The sequence below is a fragment of the Calidris pugnax genome, unplaced genomic scaffold (assembly GCF_001431845.1).
Source record: "Calidris pugnax isolate Ruff unplaced genomic scaffold, ASM143184v1 scaffold4, whole genome shotgun sequence".
In the NCBI taxonomy this organism is placed as follows: Eukaryota; Metazoa; Chordata; class Aves; order Charadriiformes; family Scolopacidae; genus Calidris; species Calidris pugnax.
Window position 1 is genome coordinate 9,043,795 of NW_015090781.1, and position 19,379 is coordinate 9,063,173.

At 39.6% G+C, this 19,379-nt stretch overlaps 1 protein-coding gene across 3 annotated transcripts in view; it reads left to right on the forward strand.

Moving 5' to 3' along the window:
* The first annotated feature begins 1,347 nt into the window (after nucleotides 1-1,347).
* The window catches only part of ATRNL1 (attractin like 1), a 488,877-nt gene continuing 470,845 nt past the window's right edge, over nucleotides 1,348-19,379 (forward strand). For 2 of the 3 annotated variants that reach the window (XM_014959476.1, XM_014959485.1), the window contains exon 1: nucleotides 1,349-2,371. In XM_014959476.1, coding sequence (XP_014814962.1) covers nucleotides 2,061-2,371 — 311 coding nt within the window. In that variant the 5' untranslated portion in view covers nucleotides 1,349-2,060. Of the gene's footprint in view, nucleotides 2,372-19,379 lie in introns of all 3 variants that reach the window. The other variant, XM_014959493.1, reaches the window with a different exon arrangement.

The window sequence follows — 19,379 nt, forward strand, 5'->3', positions numbered from 1 at the left end:
TTCACCTCTGTTTTCCCCACACATTTCGAGCTATTCCCTCCGTCACGCCTCTGAACTCCTTGAGGCACAGGCTGTTTCTCTGTGGTGTCTGTATTTTGCTTAGCTCTGACATTCTCATCTTCGTTGGATTCTTGTATCACACAAAGTACAACAGATACCGCTGGATGTTACTGTGTTCCATACCATAGTACTGATGTACCTTCATTTTTTGGCAATTCGGGTGAGGGTGTAATGGTATGCCTGGGGAAACAGGCTGAACTAAATCCCCAAACAACTCCTCCACACCCCAAGGGTAAGACCTGCAGAACCTGGAGAAGGGTCCATTTGGATCTGATTTCAGACTCTAATGGGTCACACTGCACCTATCTGTTTTGAGATGGTACCAGGAGATTAAATTAAATACCTTTGCTTTATCTGCTTGGAATAGAGACATCATGCCATAAATTCCCGATTTCAGCCTTAGAACAAAGTTTCAAAGGGTTTGATTGCTGTTATTTTCTTCTTTGCTTGACAGCAAGGCTCATTATTTTTTTCTTGTAAAAGAGCTGTAAAATGAAAACAGGCTGTGGCAAAGTTGAAGAAGGGGTGCGTATGGCACATTTTGCAGCAAAAAAAAAGACATTTTAGTCAACTTTATTACAACAATTACTTTTGTACTGCTGTGTTTACAAAGCTAGGAACTTTTGTTACCGCTCATCAGGCCGCAAGTGCCAAGGTTATTTGAACTGTAAAATGAGAAGATGGAGTAAACCTTCAGAAGATGATTTCGGAACACCAGATGATTTCTGTGACAGCTCTTCCCCTACCAGCCCGGAGGAGTTCACAGAAAAACCCCCTCTGAACTTTGCAGGACCTGAGGTGAGCGTGGGCACCTGAGTTACAAGCCTCCCTGAGGAGAAGGCTGAAGGCGGCGGGCCGGGAGCCACCAGCGGCTCTCCCCGCTGAACCGCGGCCCGGGCCCGGCCATCCCTCCCCGCCTTCCCTCCCGCGGGGCCGTGAGGTGCGGGTGGCCTGTCCGCAGCGGGCCCGGGGCCGTCTCATCTCCCCCCGCCGCCTTTTTGTTTGCAGCGCGGACGGGAGAGGTGCCTGTGGAAGCGCCGGTGGCCGCCGCCGGGCGCAGGGGAAGGGGCAGGAGCGGCGATGGGGAGCTGGCGGTGTGCCGTTCCCCCGCCTGCACCTTCCCGGCGCCGGACGGAGGGGAGGGCGGTCTCTCCCCCCCTCAGCGGGCCCTCCTCCCTCATCCGCGGAGGGACTGATCCAAACGGACCGAGGGGCGGGGGGGCGTTCGAGCGAGCAGGCGGCTCTGAGGAAGGCGATGACAATTAGCCTTTAAAAATGGCTGCTTGGAAGCTGTCAGCTGGGACGCGGAGGGGCTGTTAGCCCTCCTCTCCCGCCCGCTCCCCTTCCCTGCGCGGCGAATAACGGAGAGAGGATAAGAGCCCTCAGCCCTTACCGAGCCCCCTCCACCACCACCACCCCCCCTTCCTCCGCTCCGCCGGTGCGGGATGCCGTAGCGGCTCCGGGGCCCGGCCGCCCTCACTTCCCAGCTGACTGACTGGCGAGAGGACGGCGGCGGCGGCCCCCGCCTCCCCGCGCTCCTCCTCGCCGCCGCCCGCCTGTGTGCCGCGGGCAGAGGGACTACAAAGGAGAAGAGGGGGGGGAGTCGGGGGGCTACATGACCGAGGGTAGTGTGTGTGCACGCCGGTGGGGGGCATCTCTGGCGAGGAGAAAACACAAGGTCAAGAGGCAGTTCTTCTCCTCCTCCTCCATGGAAGAAGACGGGAGCGATGAGCCCTGAGGAGGACGACGAAGAGAAGGGGCGGATGGCCGAGGGCTGCCGGGCTTCCCCTCGGGAGTGAGGGGGGCGCGGAGGGCTGAAGGGGCCGGAGGAGGCAGCGCCGGGGGTCGGGAGGGAGGAGAGGAGAGAGAGGAAGGCGAGGAGGAAGCGGGGGGTTTGAATCTCTTCTGGCTGGATTATTTCTCCTCAGGGGAAGCTGCCCCTGCCCGGGGTGCGCGGGCGCCGCTGCCATCGCTGCCCGCTGCCGGCCGCGCCTCGGCCCATGGCCCCCGCCGGGAAGATGGAGCTGGGCAGCGGCCCCCGGAGAGCGGGAGCTGCCCCGGCGCCCCTGGGCTTCTGGAGACCTTCTCCCTCCTCTTCCTCCTCTTGCTGCTGCTGCTTCTCCTCGCTGCTGGATGTGAACAGCTGGCTGCTCTTCTACGGCTTCTTGTACCTGGCCCTCTATGCCCAGGTGTCCCAGTCCAAGTCCTGCGACAAAATCTCCTGCTTCTCGGGTCATTGTGTCAACTCCACCTGCGTCTGCGACCAGGGATGGGTGGGAGACCAGTGCCAACATTGCCAGGGCAGGTTCAAGTAAGTCTCTGCTTATTACCATTCCCTTTTTCTTCTCCCTATAACCTTTTCCTGTCACTTTCACTTGCCTGGGTTTTTTTGTTTGTTTTTTTTTTTTTTTTTTTGTGTCTGCTATGATTTTTGTTCATATGTGGTGGAAGTATGCGACAGAAGTTAGGGATGAAATTAGGTTCCTCCACCTCCTGGTCCCTCCTTCTAAGAGCACAGGACGCAGTCCTCCGGTGGGAAATTGTACCTGCTGACTGACTGCTGAAAATAGGCTGCTGCGCTTGATGGGAGCTGAGAGACAAGGAGAAATCGGCCTAAAACTGTGTGGCTGCTGTCCCTCCTGGAACTGGCATGGAAATGACATGGGAACTTCACGGAGCTGCCCAGGGAGCAAAAATTAGTAGTGGGTTTGAATGACCTTTTCCTTCTGGAGAGTGAAAGAGTTTTCTCCTTCTGGTCTTCCTCCCTTTCTTTCAAGTGTTTTGGATAAGTGGGCATTAGTCAGGCACCTTCAGGGAAACATACCTGTAACTGAGTGAAATATACATGGCTTATGACAATGTTTGCAGGAGAGGAGAGAATGGTAATTGTAAAACAATAACATATTTTTGGAGTGGTCAGCGGAGCTAAAACTATCTTCTCATTCTTAAAAGTGAATGTGATACCGAGTCATTGATCAGGAAGAAGGAAGCGCACACTGACACTTGCTTTTCTATATGTAGTGGAAAAGAAGACTTAATTTATGGGGCTGTCACTTTTCCCCCGCCCCCTTTGGTATCACTATAAAGATGGGCTGTGAAGAATACTGTTTGCTGTTATTTCGCTATATAACCTTGGACAGGACATCTCATTTCATTCCCTTGTAAAACACCCCTTAAAAGCAGGAACTTTATAAATAAAGTATTGACGTGTGTAGCTGGAAAGTGTTCTAATATCTAGCTAATAACAATACATTGGTGAGGCTAGGTCTCAGAGAATTCAAATTCTGTCTTTGGAAAAGTACTTTTAATAGGTTAAAATTAACAATAATAGGCTATTTTAAATTGTGTTTAAATCCATTTTTTTCCTTTAAATTCTGAAGTTAACATATATAATTTACATCTCTTTTAAACATTTATTCAAAGGTCACTCTTTCCTAAATTAAGGAAATGTAAATGCAGTAACTTGTTAGCTTGGGAAGTTAAGGAGTAGCTGGAGTCAGACATGTTGCCTGAAGTGATGTGCAGGCTGCAGAGAAAGAAATGATTCACTGGTAATACCTGGGGGATTATTCCATCAGTGAGATTATAACCGAGTTATAAAGGTAATATAAGGCAAATATAAGACATCTTATCTGCATAAGAAGTTGGTAATAAGATTTTAAAGTTGGTCATTTGTTGCCTGTGCGTATTGAGGATTTGGGGTTTGTCCTGCTCTGTGCTGTGGAACAGTGGGCTAATTGCGTGGGGATCCCGAGTGAGGAGAGGAGGCCCAGGTGAATCTTCTGTCTGTGTGAGGATCTGCAGGAGACAGGCTTGCAGAGCTATTCTTTCCTTGCTTTAAAGAGATTACTTGTATCCTTTGTCTTGATGCCACTCACAACAGACACTAATAGGGCAAGGGCTGAAGCAAATTTTCACTTCTTAAATTTCAAAGCTTCACGTGAATTAGTGTATTCTCTGAATGGTTATTGGAGCTTTTTTCCAGTCCTTATAGGTATTTCATTATCTGTTAAAAGATTTATGTTTCTTTACATTGGTTGTATTTATCAAGTGAGGAGGCACAGTGGCTACGTTTTCACTTCTGGTAGAAAGTTAATAATCCATCCCCACCTAGAGGAAGTTCTGCCTGAATGTTGAAAGGCCGCCTCTTTGGAGCTGAAGTAACACAGTGGTTAATCCATCTGCCATTAGGAGTTTCGGTGAAATAGCACAGATTTCTCACTAACTCTATATTCTTTCTTGCTTAGATTTAGAAGCAACAGTGATGCTTGCATTATGACTTTTATCACGGAAGTAAGCTGTTTCTGTTATGTTAGAGACCTAATTTTTTACTGAGGCTGCTTTCACAGTGGTATCTTTGATAGCTCATCTTTAATCTTTATTCTTAGAAGCAAAATATACTCTGCAATGAAAACAAGCACTCTAAGATTTAAAGCTTTTCAAGTCCTGTGAGTTGGGGATGGCATGAAATATGTTAATGTTTGTGACAATACAAGCAGCAGCTCGGAGTGCTTGTATTTTGAATGCTGAAAACTCAGATGGGTGTTGAATGAGAGATGAGTCAAGTCTATGTATTTCCATCTGAGGAGCTGGAAAATGAATGCTAGTCTGCTGTATGGCTGGGTGATTGAGGACCTTTCTGACTTCTCTGGAAATTGATGGTTTGACTTCCTTTTGTGGAACATTTGCATATTGTTTCTGTTTGTGAAGTGTGAGTATCTGCTTTATACACAAGTAGCAGTGGCTGGACTTTTGCAGCAGTGATACTTGCATTTGACAAGTTATGTTGGATGTATATCACCTTTGCAGCAGTTGCTTCTGTCAGTAAGAATTATTATGAAGAGTGTTTCAAAATGACGTAAAGATTGAAAAGTGTATTTGGCTATTACAACTGCATTAATAGTTAATTTATGGACTGTAGATATAATCTATATGAATGTTAATGGAACTTTGTGTATTATTCTAAACATTTATGTTGTTTCAAGGTTTCAGCAGTTTGAAGTGCCTGGGTGCATCTCTGTTATGCAAGATTAAAACTGAGCTTTTAATGACCTTAATTGGACATGTGTAAACCCTGTTTTCTGTCACTAGATTATTTCAGGAAACAGATTTTTAAGGAAAGGCTTAAAACACTTGAAAATAAAAGGGTCTTTATTTTTCTTTGTATGGTTATTTTTGGCTTCAGGGAATGAGTGACTTGTATTAGCAACCGTCAGAAACATTATTGTAAGAGAAATACTCTACCTATGGGTAACTTGGGACCATTAATTCTTTGGTGAGAGATGTATGGTATTTTTGGCTTTGTTTCTTTTCTAGACTGAAAAATAACAACATAGCAGAGAGACATCAGTAATAATTGATCAATCTTAGTAAGCAGGTGTCAAAATTAATTGACAATACTATAGTAACCTTGCCTTTCCCCTGTAGGAGATCTAACAAGTAAGTAGACTACTGTGCAAATGTTGCTATGGAGTTGGATGAAAGAAGGGTGTATGGGGGGTAAAGATGAGCAAAAAGTTTCTCTAGCACTATTTTATGATTCTTATTTGTCAGCTTTTGTATTTGCTCCTTGTACTGTAAAGCATGTGGTAACTTGTTATATAAATGGAAGTGGTGTTATTCTTACTGCACTGTATTCACATCCATGTCAATCACTTCTCAGAATGATGTAGGCTTCATCTCTGCCTGGCACTAAATTATTTTACTCTCTGTTCAGGATGGATGCAATTCTGATTATTTCCTTCTCAAACTTTTTTTTTCCTTCTGCTCTGACAGAATTCTTTTATTATTCTTTTGGGACCAAAATGAAAAAGGGAAATTTAGTTACAAAAAGAGAGGGGAAAGGAATTCTGCTTGCCTGCCTACGGGAGACAGGTAAAAGAGCAGAAAGACAAAGGGCGAGCAGGCTCTGTTTTGATAGCAGGGAGCTTCAAACAGCACAGTTCCCAAGATGTTAAAAACCCCCCCAGAAGTGTAAAAGCACAGTGTCCAATTTTATTCTGATGGATTGATTTATTAAGGAAACGAAGCTTTTAATGCTACATCTGCCACTCTTCCTTTCCCTATCCTATACCTTTGAATTTTTTTACTCAGTTACAGTTTTCATGATGGTATGAGTTTGGGCAGAAAGAGGGAAAGGCTGCCCAAATCACTTGTGTTATGAGACTCCAGGGAATTCAGGGAGACAAACATTATGAATGGTCCAACTGCAGGAAAAGCTGCAGTCACAGCTTCTATGTATTTAGATGTCAAAGTCAATCAATCTTGAGATGCAGCGCTACAGAAAAACAAGTTTCATTAGTTTTGCCACTCACAGAATGACTTCTTTGAAGAAAAAAAAGTTTCCTTCAGGTTGGAGCAGAAAGTTACTGCTTTCTCTAGCTGTGGTTTGTACATTGGTGTGCATGAAACCGCTCTTCCTCTTTAGTTTTTGAGTACCAGAATGACTGGAAATACCCAATCTTCTAAAATGTTGTCTTAAAAAAAGTAGATTGTGTCTTCACATGGTTATTGTTTATTTGATAACTTGTGGGTCCCAATTGGCATATGTAATGAAGCAGATTGTACAGAATAGGTGAGCACCTTTGAGTACCTGCACTACAGTTAATCTGCTTTGCCTGGGCCTAGATACCTAGTTGTTATGGAAAGAGTAGGAGCAAATTGATCTGCTTGATTATTAAACCTTGTCTCCAGATGTTCTTATTGCACTTCTGAATTACCTCCTGCATGTTCTCCTTAATTTCTAGAGCTCCTATAAAAGATTGTCTTCTTCAAGGGCAAAACAATTTACAAGTACAAGAACCTCAACAACTGAAATGTTAAAAGGGTATAGAATTTTATTATTGCAGGCAAAAATCCCTATTTCTATCTAAAACTCTGAATTCTGCAGTCCGCAGAGTGACTCGTGGAAAGAAAGTGTCCTTAAATTGCAGATTGTAAATGAACAATAACGTTGTATATGACATGATCTTTAGAAAAAAGTTAGCTTTAACTGCAGCCAGTTGAAGTTCATGCTGTTGAGAAAAGGGGTGGGTTTATCCTTCATGCTTCCTTTTGATTACATCTTTCTGCTTCTTATGTAAGCATTAGCATTCCTGCTGAAAGTTGAAAAGTATCAACAGGAACATACCTTCCCACCTCCCGGCCAGCTTTTTTTTTTAAATCATGTCAGTTTCCCTGTGTTACTTCACTTGCTAAAGTTTCTTGCGGACCCAAAGGATGTAGCGTGAATGAACAGGTGTAGTTGGGAAAACAAAACTGTCCCTTTTGGAAGTGATACAGACTGTTTTCCTTCCTTTAATAGAAACAACATCACCATTGAACTGGTGCAACTTCTGTTACACAGGGTGAGCTCCTGAGTCAGGTGATCAGTTGCAAAACTGCCTTTGTCATCAGCATGGTCTGTATCTGATTAAAGACATGTATAATTATTCTTATTGACATCTGTGGAATTGTGTGTGAGATTTTACACCAGGAAATTGCCTTTTATAAGTCAACATGTGAATGTTAATATAATTAAACTAGTGGAAACATCAGTGATTATGATTTTATCCTTTTAAAATGTGGTCTTTACTTAAATTGATTTTAGTGGTGATGCTCTGAAAAATATTTCTTCCAATGTGAGTTATTCTCTCTGTTTTAAAATTTTTGAATACAATGATAGTTTGTACGATACAGAGATTTTGAATTCATAAGGAATATTTTTTTCTATTCAAATCTTGTTTTGAAATGTAGAAGAACAAGCCATACAATCATACTAAAGTACTCCTACAAGCTAAACAATCTGCACTGAAAGTTGTTTTGTGAAAGGAAAGCAATCTTTTTGAAAACTTTAAAAAAATACTTCTGTTGGCATGTATTTCGTTGTTGTTAAAACTTCCTATATAAAATCACTTAGGTTGGAAAGACCTTTAAAATCACAGAGTTCAACTGTTAAACTAACGCTACCAAGTGTACCACTGAACTGTTTGAATGCTTTTTTTATAGCTTTTGGTAGACAAAACCAGGAATGAACTCTGTGATTACCTGTTCTTACATCTTCCCTTATTCAGGCTGCAGGGTAACTCTGAATTAATTCCTGTTTGAGTTGAGCACGTGGTTTATGCATCCGTACACGTCTGAAAGCACTTCTGCAGACTGGAAGCCCACTAGAGACTTTCAAAATTCTTTCATTGGTTAGTTATCCACAGAGTCTTCTATAACCAGCAAAACCAAATGCACAGTTCCCCTCATTGAGAGAATTTACCCTACCTCATTTTTTGTCTCTTTAAGTTGGACTGTTTTCTCACGAGCCAGGCCTTCCTTGCAGAGCCTTCAGTATGTCAGGTCTACGTTCCCTGTGTAGGTGAAAACGTGGTCACCTCACTGAGAATGGAGGAGGGATGTTCCTTGAGTCGTCTCAACATAAACTGAGTTTTTTCGGTTCTTGGTTGCTCTCTTGGTTTTCAGCCTTCCCTATTTCACCAGCATTCTTTCTTGAGCTATGAATGCCAGAACGAGATGCTCGTCTCTTGGTAGTGGTTGTACTGGTGGAAGGTAGAAGCTGAGTACCCTCTCCCCCCGCTGCTGGGTGTCCTGCTGTGTGCAGCTGCAGAGGATGCTGCCACGCTGGCAGCTCAGCCCATTATTTTCTGCCTCATGAGTTGCCTCAGAGTTGCTGCATCCTCATACCAAGTGATGGATGCGTGGCCCTGCTCTTCTCAGACTGGTCTGTGAACAGAACAGCCTCCCCTGTCCGGAGTGATATTTAATTGTAGGGCTACAAACACGCTTGTGTTTGGGATGGGGCTGTGCTCATTCAAAAATGTGCCTTTTTCCCCCCAAAGCAATAGATAATTAACAGTGTATGGAGTCCCTTCTCGTGCGTAAGTCTGAGGACATCTATAGGATTGAATCAAAATGCAAGTTAGGCAAAGGACTCATGGTTTCTGGAGTCTAGTTTGTTTGCAGACTAAGTGGTTCATTACTTAAGCAAATAAGTGTGGGAACAGATGGCTGATGACCCCTTCAGGCCTTCAGACAGCACCGAGGGCTGGTTGCCATTGCTATGGGTGTGTAAAAAGCTCAGTTGTACCGAGTGTATGCTTAAGTCTACCCATAAAGGATACATAAATGCCGGTACCAGTTATAACACTTAATATTTATTGTGTTTTAAATTTAATTTGGCAAATAAATACTCTCACGCTGTGTATCTCTTACTTCCGCTAATTTAAAAGAAGTCACGATGATCATGTTTTGGAAGGCATTACCATAGTTCATGTCATCTTTTAAAATGAGTATGAGTAGTTTTTGAGAGCTCAGTCTGTCACACTGCACTAGAAATTGATTTAATTGTATCAAAATGTAGGCAGAAAAGGTAGGAGGTAATATGAGATGCTGCAGGAATATCCTGAGGATATTCTTACACATAGTAACTGAAGTGCTGGTGATTATAACATTTCTAATGCATTTTTTGATTGTCAATATAGTAAACTCATGCAGCATTGAAGAATAATTATCTGCCAGTGTCCATGGAATTTATTATTAGCTGTGTTGTCTAGTCTTGGAAAACATGCTACAAAGTTGATGTAAGGAGGAATAAATGATGATAATGCCTGAAAACATGGACCCTCCATTAAACTGCAGTGATTAACAGTAATAAAGGGGTAATAATAAACTGTAAGTAACGTGTATGTTTTCACGTGGAGTGGGTGAGTAGGGGGAATTTTCAAACTAGTATTATAAGTTGCCCTGTGTATTTTTAAAAGCCTAATAAGCGCATGTAAGAGTTGCGTTGATACCAGAGCTCCATGTGGAGTGAGACCCTATTGAGAAATGATGGAACTGAGCTCAATGCTGACTGTTAGTTATGTGTGTCAGTTATTTATTCACAAGGTGTAAGAACTGTGTTTGGCTTTGAAGCCTCCTGCAGACAGAAAAACCTAAAGCTTGTAGATCTCTGAAAAAATATTTAGCCACTGGCTTCATAGAATATTCTAGGGCAAACATCTTAAACTCTCTGTTAATGCAACCGCATTTCACAAAAGATGAAGTCACTGTAAAATCTCTCCCAAAATTTAGAGCTTACATCACTCATCCAGAAGAAACAGATTCCAGGATCTGTTTGAATCAATATTTTATATTTCTTAGCTAAGGATGGAAATGTGCTACTACCATCATATGATGGCAAAATATCATTTGTTCATGCTAATGTTTTTTAGAAACAAGCTAGCAGTAGAATATTTCCAAGTTTTAAGCATCATGTGCCTGAGAACCATGATTTGGGTGGGAAATTTTGAAGCCAGGATATTCCAGGATTACCTGGCAGCAGAACAAGTGCCAAAGTACTTAAAGATTGAATGCAGATGCATAGAATGACAGTCAGCATCTACATTTTCTTATGTATTTCTTCCATAATTTATGCACTTCAGTGTCTCATCTGTAAAAAGGAAATAACACTTCCTGTAAGGTTAAAGACTTAAGATGACCCATAGCTGTAATGATGAGGGAAAGCTAATAAACTGGGTACAATTTTAAAGAATGCATTTCTTCCTGTTGTCCAAATTGTGCCATGTATCTCAAACAAATGAGTAAAATCACTTCCTCATTAGCTCAGATGGATCTAAAACTCAGAAGCAGACTCTAGTATTGCAGAATATTTGAAGAATAAATGGTTATCTTACTCAAGAGAATCCTTAGAAAAAAATTACACATTGGCTATCACTGATAAGATTTTATCCCAGAAGGTAAGACCCCCAAAGATTCAACCCCCCACCTTGAATTATATCTTACAGACAAAATATTGTGATGTGCCATAGTACTTTACATATTTTGAAGGCTTACTGCTCTACTTGTAGAACTACAGTGTTTATTATTTATTACGTTCCTGCATCAGTATCAAAGAACCATGCATTCCTAATTTGTAGGATGATTGCATTATGTTATTACAGAATTATGAGTCTGGATTCACAGTCTTTAAATGTAGATTTTTATTACAGATATGTACTTGTGTTTTATGCATAGGTGTATGTTTGCTCCCATGTTTTTGAGTTTTCTGCTTGCTCTCTATTACCTTGAAGGCTGATAGCTTGCCTTCAGTGAGAAAGTGAATCATGTTGAGTATGTCGTGTGACTATTGGGATGCAGGAGCTGGGACTGAAGAACAATCAGAGGTGTCACAAAAGGACCAGATTTTAGCTATGTACATTACCAGTTGGAGAAGCAATGATTTTGGTCAAAAGCCTGGGAGGAGAGCTGGGGTTAGTAATGTCTTTAGGCACTCTGGTGAGCTTTGCAGAAGCTCTCTATTCAAGGTATAAGTAAACCATGAGGCACTGTGAAACAAGATGACCACTGGGCTTCATTGATTGATGCCCCCAGTCCAAGGACAGAGATAAATTAACAAGAAAAATATCTTACTGGTCATGCTGCAATTTAAAATACTTTCCTTTTTGTAATAGATAGTAGTGGTGAATAAAATATGGTAAGGTTAATTTTCTTGATAACTCGTCTCAGCTTTCAGAACTCAAGAAAACTTTGAAACACCCTGACTTTTGTAAACGAATACTTGATAGTTCTGGCTTTATTAGTAAAACTGAAATGCTGATTAATCCTACAGTAGGATGTTTTGCACCTTTAAGAGTTCTTTTTTTGAATCTATAAATTGAGTGTGTGTATGTAGAAGTATATATTTCTCAGAAAGAAAAATCCAAAACAATAAATCAAAACAAACACAAACTCAGTCACATTCATGCCTGTGTGTGCAAGCCCAATGGATGACTGTACTTTGGAGGATACTTGATAATCAAACGTAGATGTGGTATCTCCAAGATGTGCCAAAGTGGTTACGGGGAAGAGAGAACTGTGTGTTTCACAGGAAGTATCGCAGAGCTGCTGTGATTAAGCTGTGCGCTTCTGTAGCTCTCTCTCAGCAGCAGGGCTGTTTTGTTTGCTTCCTAAGTCAGCTGAGACTTTTCTAAAGGGCAACTTAAAACATTGAACAGGAGCTGGGAGGTGTTCTTGAAAAACAACAGATACTGGACAAACAAATGTCTGCTTTTGAAAACATACAATTTGTGCTTGTGTGCACAGCTGTAATGTGTTAAAACAACTATGTTAGAAAATATTTTTGCAGATGTTTTCTAAAACCCAATGCTGATTTAAGTATTAAATTCAGAAGATTTGTATTTAAAACTTTGGGGTTTTTTCATAAGTATTTTCTGTAGGAATTCCTGTAGGAATAATCTTCTTCTAAAATCAAAATGACACAATTTTTCTAGAGTTTTTAATTTTCAAATTGCTTATACTATTTTTGCTTTCATGGGGGTAAAGGGGAAACCCCCTACCTAGATTCAAGGCAGTACTTCTGCATCTGTGTAGTGCTTTGATATTTTACTTAGGCAGTAGGTAGCTAGTCATCACAGTGGCCTTGAGCAATAGGTGCTTGTGAGCTGTTTTACATGTAGGAAAACTGTTGTTGAGTGGTTGCCTAAGGTAACGTAACACAAGTTTCCACTTGAATTCAGTCATTTGAGTTTATACAATTTTCTGTAATTCTGTCCCAGTCCACATTTTAGGAAGGATGAATTGTTTTCAAATTGTACATTCTTCTTCTGCAGATACACAGTATAGCTTGAAGTGCTTTGTTTTCTCAGAGACCTTTACTATGTAGCATAATCAGATACAGGAGAGGATATGAAGCTTATTATTCAGGTATGGATGTATAACTGAGGAGTTCTGTGATGGTATTTCAGACTGGCTGTTCCAAACACATCCTGTATGTCATTCAATGAGTGGACAGGGGGCCCCTGTTAGTGCAGCTATAAATGCCAAAGTAGGTTAGAGGTTGATGAATACTTAGAGAATTGATCTTGAAAGGTGTCCTCCATTCAAATGAGCCAGGACATCAAAGCTGGACTGTTTGTAGTTGGTCTATTTTGCTTTTAAAGGGTGTGGTGGAAGACTGGGAACAAGCAAACCCCAGCTTAATATATTGAGTTCACAATAGCTGTTCATTGACAGGAACGTTGCTGGATTATTTTATTTTCAATTTCATATACATCCTTGAAGTGCATTTACTGCTTTTGGGGTTTGTATTCATTCAGAAATCTGTTCTCTAACACAAAACTCTGCTTACTTTTAGCTGCCAATCATCTCAGAGTATTCCTTTAGGGTTAAACTTGGGTTTTCTAATTTAAATTGACTGCATTTAGAAGTAGCAACTGGATTGGAAAGTGGAGCCAGTGTATGTTAAATTCTCTTGAAATGATGGAGGCTTGCAGTGTTGCACGGAAATGGAATTTGAGAACATCTTCCTCTGAATTTTTCCTTTGCATTGTCTTGATAGTTTTGAAATCATGCTCAGTAAAGATCTTAGATCTTAGAAAGCTTTACTTACTGTTATTAAAAAAAAACCTGTATGTTTTTTTTAAAAAGGATATTCCTTTTAAAGAGTCTTAAGCAGTTCTTTGATGCGTCACCTGTTGCTCTTAATAGTCGCTATTTTTTTTTATCATCCTGATAAATTTGACTTTTTATTTCCATCTGCTAATGAAAATGAAAGCAGATGAAGAACATGCTTAATCTCACTCATCATTTTTAAATAAAACATTAAGATTTAGTCTGGTTTTCTGTGATGATCAAGGAAAGCACTGTGCAGTCATAGAACACCGAGTTGGGAGGGGCCTCAAGGGCATCAAGGAAGGATTTTTTTGTTTTGTTTTTTTTTTTCCCCCTAAAGTTGAATTTCACTTAGTCCAGATTCACTTGTGCAGTTCCTCAGGGTCTGTGTTCATCTATGCTTTATGACTCCTAAATTATTAGCTCAGGCAGCGAAAAGAAAACTGCATAGCTTTGTGGATATGTGGGATGGCTGCCTGTCAGAAATACTCTGTATTTGCTCATCTAATTAATCATGTTGAAGTTTTGGGAGAGAGAAATAGACTTCTTCAGAAAGTAATTTTCAGAAGCTGTGTGGATAATGAACTCAGTTCAGAGGTTCCATGTACTTGCAGAAGTATTTGCTTGAGGCGGGATTTGAAAGAAGCTCTCTCTAAGGAGGTCACTCTCTGCAAAGTCGGGAGTGTTGTAGAAACAGGTGAAGTTTGAGCATGTCCAGAAAATAGGATTTTGGAATTTTAATTGACTCAGGATGGGGAAGCATTTCTTGGTTTTGAAGACAGGTTAACTTTTGTGGAGATATATACTACCAGAAAGCATTCGTGGACTTATCGGCAATTGAAGAATTATTTAATATAAATATTTCATTTAATAACCCCCAGTAATTAATATATAATAATAAAATTATTAAGAAATATTTTTTTGTTATTAATACTTATTATATAACAAGGAATAATAAGATTGTTCAAAATTTTTCACTTGCAATTAGACTGCAGGCCTGACTCTCAGTTTCTATCGCCTTAAGGTTTTGTAATTAATTTCTTTAGGGTTTCTTCTTTATTTTGATGGTAAACTTCAGAAAATTCATATAATGGAATGGAGAATCAGAGTCTTAAAATTATGTATATATGACAATAGGGCATCTTTCATGTATAGATGGTGAAATGTTTGTTATCCTGCTTGTTTTTAATATATATTAATACATATATAAAGTCTGCTGTGTACACATGCATCACCTTGTTATGTTGTAGAATATTGAGTTACTTTACCTATTGTGCTTGTCTTCATTTTTTAAATTACAGTAAAATGAAGAAAAAGGAAATTTCCCAAGGAAGGAATGTCAGGAAAATAACAGGGAAGAATGACACTGACAATCAGTGGTTGTGATACTTTGTGCCACGTGCTTTTGAAATTTGTGTGACTGGATACAATCAGTCTGTTTTAGAGGGATTTTTAAGTTATACAATTAAGAAGTTGGTGAAATAATCTTTTCGCCTAATGAACTGCTGGGGACTGCATTTGTCTTCCCGGTACTTTCAGAATCAAGCTGTTAAGGTGTTGTCCTGTGCTAAGAATGTCGTTATCAAACAGTTCTCCTAGGTGTGATTTAATTACATTAGTGTTGCACTCGGAAGGAAAAATAATTATACACTGTCTGCTTTTAGTTAGGATTGTGGTTCCAAATATTTTCCTTCAGTTAGAGATGTCCAAGGGAACATTTTCCTTAAGCATGTGTTATGCACGTGAAGAAAGGGAAATGCTACGTTTTGTTCAAATAGTATTCCCTATCCTCTCTTAAAATATTTTTAACTTACCCTTGTCAGAAGCTTCTTTAGAAAAATAAGAGCAGTTGCTATTATGAAATCTCTGGGAACTTTACTGTGTTTGGATGCAGAATAGAAATTAGAATCTACCGTGGAACAGAATGGGCACTTGAAAAACAAAACAGTAACTGGACTATGGCGTGTTACTATTATTTTGGAGCAGTGGTTTTGAATTTATGCTAAAGAGCATAGAAGAAAAAACGTTCAGGATGAATGTTGTTCTTTGATGCAGGGTTATATCCTGAAAGGTAGGAGAAAAAAAATCTTCGAGTAAGCGTGGGGCTTTTTGTACAACTAGTATGAAATATGAATATTTGATTCTCTATCTGTTTAAGGCTATTTATGTTGCTTCATTGAACTAATGCAACATTTTATTAATGCTCCTTCTATTTGCAATAAAATAGCAGTGTCTGCGTTACTTAGTAGAGGTATATGTATTTGTCAGGAACATCTAAAGTTATTGGTGTCGTGGGAGACACTTATTTCTCAACTAATCTTTTCTGTTGTTGGTACTTGATGTACCGTGATGTTCTAGGAATTGAGCAACAGTCTTTTGTAAGTGTCCAAAAATGTTATCAAAGTGCATTTAGTTGTCTGATTTAGTGATGCTGGAACCATCTGAAGCAGAATTCTGCGGTTTGTGTCTGATGGACTGAATTTACAGGACTGTAGGAATAGAAAGGCCTTTTGTATTAGATGACTAAACAAACACATCTGACCAACAAGTATCAGCAGCTAAAGCATTAAACCAGAAAACTTTTAATTATATGTGGAGGGCCATTTCTGATTCAAATGTGTAATAACTGAACACCTTCCAAAGATTTCAAGTTTATCTGCACTGGGGGCGGAGGGGTAGAAAAGAAGTGAAGTTTGTGAAGACCAATGTATTTGAGCAGCTTTGCTTTTTAAAATATAAATCTATGCTTTGGATAGTGCAGATCCTGCTGTCTGTGTTTTGGAACTGCCATTTTTGGCAGGAGGAGTTTCAGCTCCAAGGGGTCTCATTCTGTTTGAAAGAATTCCATCGGGGGTGTTGCTCTGTCCAGTTCAAAGGGTGAGGAAGGTCTTTGCAAGAATCCTGTGAGTCCTCTTAGTGCCACTTCAGGAAGTCTTTCAGAGTCATTGCCTTTTCCCATCTGTGCTGCAGAAGAAGCTATAGGTTCGTATTTTATTCTAGACAAAAAGCCTGAGGCAGGGCCTTTTATATACCAGTTGTATATCCTTCCCATATACAACTGTATTATTCTTTAAGCATCATACAGACCAGGTTGCAATGGCTGACACTCGGTTGTGACTCTGCATGAATTGCCTGGTCTCAGTTATTTTTCGTAGAAGAATAACTTTTACTCTATATAATATTCAGGTAATTTACATGTAGAGCTTTATTTGCTTATCTAACATTCCTATGGATACATGCTAACTTCCTCTGAAAAATTGAGACGATTGTTTATTTTCAACTAGGTTTTCATATAGCTTTTCCTCTTTGTTTGGCTGGATACACAAACTACGTGCATCAAACTACTGTAAACTGTTAATGGTCACATTATATTATAATCGAATTTTTCAAAGTGCAGCGTGAATGAGTGGGATGATCTGGATGAATTAAAGCTCAGTATTTGATGCTAGGGTCTGGGTTTTTTTCTTCCTGAGATATTGAATCTTAGGAAAAAGCAATCTGAAAGCAAATAAATGTTCAACAGTCAATAAATGTAAGATCAGCATGGAATTTTGAGGGGAAAAAATGTAAAACAATCAATCAAAAAACCCTCCCTTACAAAATGGTAATCAAATTGATTTTTTTTGAAAGCTCTGAAATGAGTACTTAGGGATTGCCCCTATTTAAAAACTGCTCTGTGTTAGTGAGTTTGAGAATTTAATTTCCATGAAAAATGTCTTGGAGGTTTTCATATTGCCTTAACAATAAATTGTATGCTTTCTTTTCCTCTATCTTTTACTGCTGTATAAATCTGCGGAGAAGTTATGAATTTGTTTCGTATTGCTGTGTTGCAATGAAACTGCTTATTATGTCATAAACAGATCTAATTGCATAATCTAATAGGGGACGGGAGGTGGACTGAAGAGGGGAAGGAAACATAAATAGCTTTAGATAAAATGAGAGAAAATTTTGTTACTAGGCTATACAAGCAATGCAGTACTTAGGAAATGCAGAACCCAACAGTTATTTTGTATTTCCTTTCACTTAAATAATAATTGTAAATAACAATTTACATATAAAGGAAAAAAAATGTCTAAATAGCAGAAGACTTCGTAGCCCTCTTCATAGCACAGCTAAGAATTCGCCTGTACTTTGTCCTGTCTTGTCTCAGCTACTGCAGTTTTGTTTCCTTTTGAGCTGGCTCATCTCTGGTGTGTGTAAGTACTGAAACAAAATTCTTTGCTTTATTTATGATTTTAGATTTTGACCAGCCACTTGTGAATCTCTTATAAGGACTCCTCACCTCAATTCTCTACTAAATGGGAGGAAAATAAGCTATGCAGCCCCGCTCTATTTTAATTTCAGTTCCTCACAATTTAGGAGACTAGAAACAATCCAATTATTATTGTCAATTTCTAATCCCAGAGCTACAAGTCTTATGTGTGGGTGGGTTTTTTTTTTTTTTTTTTTTTTTTTTTGGTTTTTTTTTATGGAGTTCAGTGATACTGGACCATGCTCACTGTGGATACAGGTTTACAAGCGTGAGCCACTACCTCACTAATGGTGGTCTTTCACAACCAGTGCAAAATTATTTCACCAAAATGATATGTTTAAGTAATGACTGACCTATAATTGCAAGTTTAATATAAAATTAGTGACCTAAAATATTAATAGGAGAAAATAAGTTGAATTTGGAAAGTGTATCTTTAATTGATAATTCTACAGTTACCATAGCTCTGTTACTTTCTATTTTTAAATTTATTTTCTTCTCTAGATGACCATTGCAGTTGTCTGAAACTGCTAAAAAAGTTATAACCCCAAAAATGGGGTAAAGAGTTAATTGAGCCTTATGGAGGAGGGAACAGGGCAGCAGGGAGTTTTAATTTACCAAAACATAAAAATGTGGCCAACATTGTGACTGACAATTGAATATTAGAGCTGTCAAGTTTGAATGAATAAAAATGTTGAGATTTCTTTATTATTTCTATTATGGTTCAGCTTTCCTTGGACGTTATTGGGCCTTACAGCAATAATTGTTATTTGCAGTTTTTAATGGAATGAAAATTATTTGGTCCTCCTGGTATGTTAATTTATAGTTGCCATTTGTAGAGTATTGCAATTTTCTGGTATTTAAGTATAAGCTTTTAAAATTGCTAGGTGCTTTTGCCTCAACTTGTGAATTTTTCTTTTTGCATGAAGCTTCTTGATGATGCCTAGTTCCTGAAATATAGTAGTGTTTTTTTTTTTTTTTTTTCCTTTTTAAGTACTTTGATTTTTCTAATGACTTGTCTGCCTTCTCAACATTCTGGCAAGTTGGGATTAATTAAGAAGGCGGGCAAGTTGGGATTAATTAAAAAGGCTTGTCTGTAAAGCAGCAGGGATTTGTATGAGTTTAAAGGTGAAGTCTTGCATATAAAAGCTAAATATTTCTATAACAGATCTGCATATATGTGTGAGCATATGTATCTACTTGTGTATCTATGTATGTACATACAAACATACTTGAAAATAGAATTTTCTAGAGTCCACGTGAAAGTCCAGATTCCGTGCTGTTGGTTCTGTGACTTGAAGCAGCTACGCAGGTGCTGCAAACCTTCCCTTATCTGGGGTTAGTGCCTCTAATTGTGCTGCTGAATGAGAGCGGGGAGGAGGAAGAGCTTCATCTTCTCCTTCCGCTCATATTTTAAGATGAGATCACTGCCACTGCATTTCTGTAAGCTGTGTTCCCAGACTGCCTGTCAAATCTCGGAGGAGTTAGGTAGGTAGATTCATATGTCAGGGTAGGCATGACATCCAACTTCATACAGCCAATTAAGTCCTTTTATGAATGCCTGGAAGCATAACTGTTAAAGAGTTCACTGGCTGCAATATGGAAAAAAAACTATGAGGTGTCTGTTAAGAATAGCTGTTTTCAGGACTGGACAGCAAGGCTAAGCATTTTGAGTTGCAATTTGGGTTTGAAT